The following is a 4,845-nucleotide window of genomic DNA, read 5'->3' on the forward strand; positions in this document are numbered from 1 at the left end:
TACAGTTTCCTACTCGGTGCAGAAGCTCATGTGTGACCTGTTCAGCTCGTGATCAACTCAAAGAAAGTCAACGGCTGCTGAAAACTCTCGACGCAGTTTTTATTTTCACTCCTGAGCCCATTTTCAGGTTATTTTACCTTCTTTCTTTTTTACATTTGAAACTTTTCCCTTTCCCCAGAAACCGTCTCATTAATATTCTTCTGATCACGTCTGAGTTTGGGAACCGCTGTGCTCGAGAAGTATTAGCCATCTGCGTGGAAAAACCTTTTCTAATGCTGAAGCAAATACGGCTGATCCTTATGAAAACAGTGATGAGGAGGAGGAGTATTACATCAGAGTTCCTGTTGTTTGATAGTGCCTTCACCTCTGAATAAGCGCCTTGTCGTGTCAAAAAGAAGAAGTGCCGAAGCTTAACGCCGGAGCTCTACGTCGTCACCTCTGAACACGTGTCGTACCTTTAAATCCTCCCGCTGAGCGCGGCACTTCCTGTATGATCTGTTCTTTAAGTCCTGACGTCTGAAAAAACACAATGTTACACTCTGGCTTTTTATTCATGAAAAAAAAAAAAAGAGCAGAACATCAAGGGAACGCCAGCCAACACAGGCTGGCACATATCGCAGGGTGTTAACAGGTGAGGGTAATTTCCTAAAGGTGCAGACACCTGGCCTCACCTGGGGTTCACAGCCAGGTCAGGACACCTGTGCTGTTGCATATCTACCAACTCCCTGCAGAGGGCTCTCACTGCTCCAGGTGTTCACACCTTACATTTATTGATTTCAGGTTTTCACAGGTGCTTCACACACACTCGCTTCGAGAGGCACGACAGAACGCTGATTTGAACACCGAGCCTCTTGCACAAACTTCAAATGTATTTACAATCATAAACAATCAACGATTCATAGGATGTGATTTTTTTTTTTTTTTTTTTTACACTTATTACAAATGGTGCGTTCAGAGGCTGCAGCTGAACGGCTCAGACCTGGAGTCGCTTAAAAACATTTCACATCATCTTTTTCGTGTGCAGAGGAGGAAGGGGCGAGGGGGGTTTCTCTCTCTCTCCGCCGGTCAAAAGAGTCTGGTCAAGTTAACGCCAAGAAATGTGTGGTACAATACAAACAGTTTAATTGTGTAATTAACAATCAATAACCACTTCTAGTTAGAACATTTTTCTGCAGAAATGAACCGAGAAACACTTATAAAACAGTCAGTCGTAACAAAATAACTGGTGTTCTCATCGAAATCAACTCATAAAAAAGAAACACTTTTATACAGGAGATTTATACAGGAATAGCTTTTTGAATTGGATCGTTAACCAAAGGAAGACACATCGCAGACATCGAGTTTCACACAGATTGCATATGTTTTTCTCTCTAAGGTGTTCTATAGGTTAGTCATTTTACCTAAGCTTATTTGCATGATAGTAAAAATTGCATACAACATTAATTGTGAAGCTTGTAGCATGAGTTGGTTGACATACAGCACTTTTCTTTTTTTTTTATATAGGCAACCTTTAAAGCACATTTTGTCCATTTAAAACGTTTAAGACACTTTTTGTTTTTACTGCCCATCAAAATCACGTTTATAAATAGAAAACAGAACGGGTGGAGTCGGGGGAAAAAAAAAAAGAAAAACAAAAAAAAAAGACGAATCTCTACGTGAAGATTTAAAAAGAAAAAAAAAAAAGTCATTACATCGGAAACACTGCAGGAACTGCAAATAAATAATGTCAGACAACATAAAGAACGTGGTGGAAATTCACATTTCTAACTGTGTGTGGCAAATTCAGAAAGTTACAGTGACAAAGGTTTTGCAAAATAATCTTAACATCGGCAGTGCCGTATAGTACAAGGCATTTGTTGGCATAGTTTCTTTAAGACTGTATTTTTTTTACAGTTACAATATAATGTCTATATATATATATTTATATTTCCTCCCTAACAAATCATATGTAAAGACTGAGCTGTTCTCGGGGATCGACCTGGGCGAGGGCGATCACATGACACGCCTGCAGGCTCCGCCCTCTTTACCTCGTGATTAAGGCCTTGTCAACCACTTGGTCCTCGATTTCTTTTTTTTTTTTCTTTTCTTTTTTTTTTTTTGTCTTTATTCTTGAAAAATCCAGTTAAACATCACATACGTAAACACCGATCAAAGTCCTGACAAACTCCGGGGGAGGGAGGGGGGGGGGACTTTTTTTTTCTTTTTAAATAGAATCAGTAGCTCAAAAAAGATAAAGTAAGTCAGTGTAAAACAACAGACATAGAGTGCAGTCAGCAAATATCCACGGCAACATACTTAGAATAATTTTTTTGTGCAGATTATTTAAACAATGCATCAGTCTTTACAGTGAATAATACAAGTTTTACAAAATCCAAAAAGTACTACTTGAGTCTGAAATGGGCTCTCCAGTGTGTGAATGCTCTCCTCGTGTAGCCTGTCAGTCGCTTACAGATATATATAAACACTCCTCCAAACAGTCCAGGAGCTGTTCTCATTAAAAACACTACTTTTCTTGATTTGCGGTGTGTGTGGGGCCCGAGCGTCACATTCAGCACAGTCACTGGTCTGTCTGTGTTCACGTGAGAGCTGGGAGTCTGCGTGCAGACGGGCGGGGCGGGAGGGGGGGGGCGAGTGGGGGAGCTCTACTCCTTGGCCTCGTGTTCTATCTCGGCCTGCGCCTCGGCTCCTCGGCTCAGATGCTCCTCGATCTTGATGGAGAAGATGGTGTTGTTGGTCTGCGTGCTCTCCTCCAGCTCCTTCAGCAGCTCGCCGCCCTCCTTGAAGTCCGTCAGCTCCTCCTCGAAGGCGGAGCTGCTGCTGCTGCTGGTGTTGGTGGTGGCCACGGAGCTGTTGTTGTTGGGCTCTTTGAGCGCCTTGGCTGGGTGATTGACGTAGAAGCGCTGGTTCTGGAAGAACTTAATGATTGTGAGCTTGGGCAGGTCCAGCTGGGCCGACAGGGTGTGGATGGCCTCCTCGTCGGGGTACAGACCCACGTCCTGGATGAAGCTCTGCAGGATGCCCAGCGCCTCCAGCGAGATCTTCCCTCCGACGGTGCGACACTTGATGTTCGCTCCGCGGCAGCCGTCGTCCTCCGTCTCGGCCGGAGAGGCGGTGGAGGGCTGGCGAGGCGGCAACCGAGGGCCCGTGGTGGGCTGCTGCTGCAAAGGCTGCTGGGACAGAAGGGGTTGGGAGGGGTGCTGGAGGGACAGGGAGGGCTGGTGCTGCTGCTGAGACTGGGGGAGCTGTGCCTGCAGTGGGAGAAAAAAGAGAGAGACGGGAGACGGGGACGTTATCAGATGTTAACACTTATCGGCGCCTTAATAAGGCCTTTCATTCAAATCAATTGAGTTGTGAGGAAAAATGGGCCGCTGTGTGGAGAACAGGGCCGAAGGAATTTTCCATGAAACATCTCACTGAATGTAATCAGCTCTGCAGATATGATTTTTTTTTCTCCTTTTTTGGTAGTGAGAGATTGTGCCTCTCATTGTGGGGGTAGACACACACACACACACACACACACGAACAGAGACACACACTCGGCCCTACACACAGTGGGAAACTGGCCTCTGCTGCTTATCAGGCTCTGTTGCCAGAAACTGATAAACAACCTCGCCGTGCACAATTGTGCTCACGATGGTCTGTGTGATTTGCCGCAGTGTGAGAATGCTATCGATGGCTTTCACCGGGCCCTCAGAGTCCCGTCAGTGTAAACACATGACACGTTCCTCGTAAAATGTCTCATTGTGTGGTTGGAGAGGGAGCGAGTGGGCGTCCCGCGGCCCCTGTTGACCCCCCCACAGAATGGCTGCTCTTTTATTTTCACTCCTGAGTCAGACGCTGTCCAATCGCTGTTTCATAATGACGATTTTTTTTTTTTTTTTTTTTGCAAAACAGCACTTTGCAGAAACTCTTGTTTGCCAGCTGCATAAATGCACCCGGAGATGAGGTTTTACTGTACCAATCTCCGCGGCGATGATGCTAATGTGTGGTGTTAGTGAAGGAGCAGCACAAAATGTTTCAACGACGTCAAACTGTCCAGTAAATCAGAAATGATCCCGTCTGATCAATCGACTACTTCTGTCTGCAGGCAGAGCACGCACAGGACGCCCCTCTCTCCTTTTTTTATATATACAGTACATCGAGCACTGAGCCGTGCTTCAGACTTTTAATCCAGTCATTAATGAAGACATCGGACCTCTATGTCTTCCTATTTGTCTACCAGATGTTTTTATTTATTTAAAGAGATTCAGATTGATTATTACTTCTGACCAAAAAAAAAAAAAAGCTTTCACAGAAAAAGAGAGAAAAAAAAAAAAAAAAACCTAGAACATTTAATTAAACAGAGTTCATAAAAAAAGCCCCGAGAGTTGTATACGAAAAGTTCCAGGAAATATAACGACGAATTAAATGAATGTTTGAAGGTATTTCATTCACTTAGTCACTTAGAGAGAGAGAGAGAGAGAGAGGAGAGAGAGAGAGTGAGGAGAAAGAGAGAGTGAGAGAGAGGGTGAGAGACAGAGAGAGAGAGTGAGGAGAGAGAGTGAGGAGAGAGAGGAGAGAGAGAGTGAGTGAGAGAGAGAGAGAGACAGTGAGGAGAGAGAGAGTGAGGAGAGAGAGAGGAGGAGAGAGTGAGAGAGAGAGAGTGAGGACAGAGAGAGAGAGGAGAGAGTGAGGAGAGAGAGAGAGAGTGAGTGAGAGAGAGAGAGACAGTGAGGAGAGAGAGAGTGAGGAGAGAGAGAGAGGAGAGAGAGAGGAGAGAGTGAGAGAGAGAGAGTGAGGACAGAGAGAGAGAGGAGAGAGAGAGAGAGAGAGTGAGAGAGAGAGGGTGAGAGAGAGAGGGTGAGA

At 45.0% G+C, this 4,845-nt stretch overlaps 1 protein-coding gene across 1 annotated transcript in view; it reads right to left on the bottom strand.

The window, feature by feature from the left end:
• Positions 1–1,100: 1,100 nt before the first annotated feature.
• Positions 1,101–4,845, bottom strand: part of satb1b (SATB homeobox 1b) — a 52,453-nt gene continuing 48,708 nt past the window's right edge. Inside the window, exon 12 of the mRNA XM_079343994.1 lies at positions 1,101–3,293. Coding sequence (XP_079200120.1) covers positions 2,643–3,293 — 651 coding nt within the window. The 3' untranslated portion in view covers positions 1,101–2,642. The remainder of the gene's footprint in view (positions 3,294–4,845) is intronic.

The sequence above is a fragment of the Symphodus melops genome (genome assembly GCF_947650265.1).
Source record: "Symphodus melops genome assembly, chromosome: 5".
In the NCBI taxonomy this organism is placed as follows: Eukaryota; Metazoa; Chordata; class Actinopteri; order Labriformes; family Labridae; genus Symphodus; species Symphodus melops.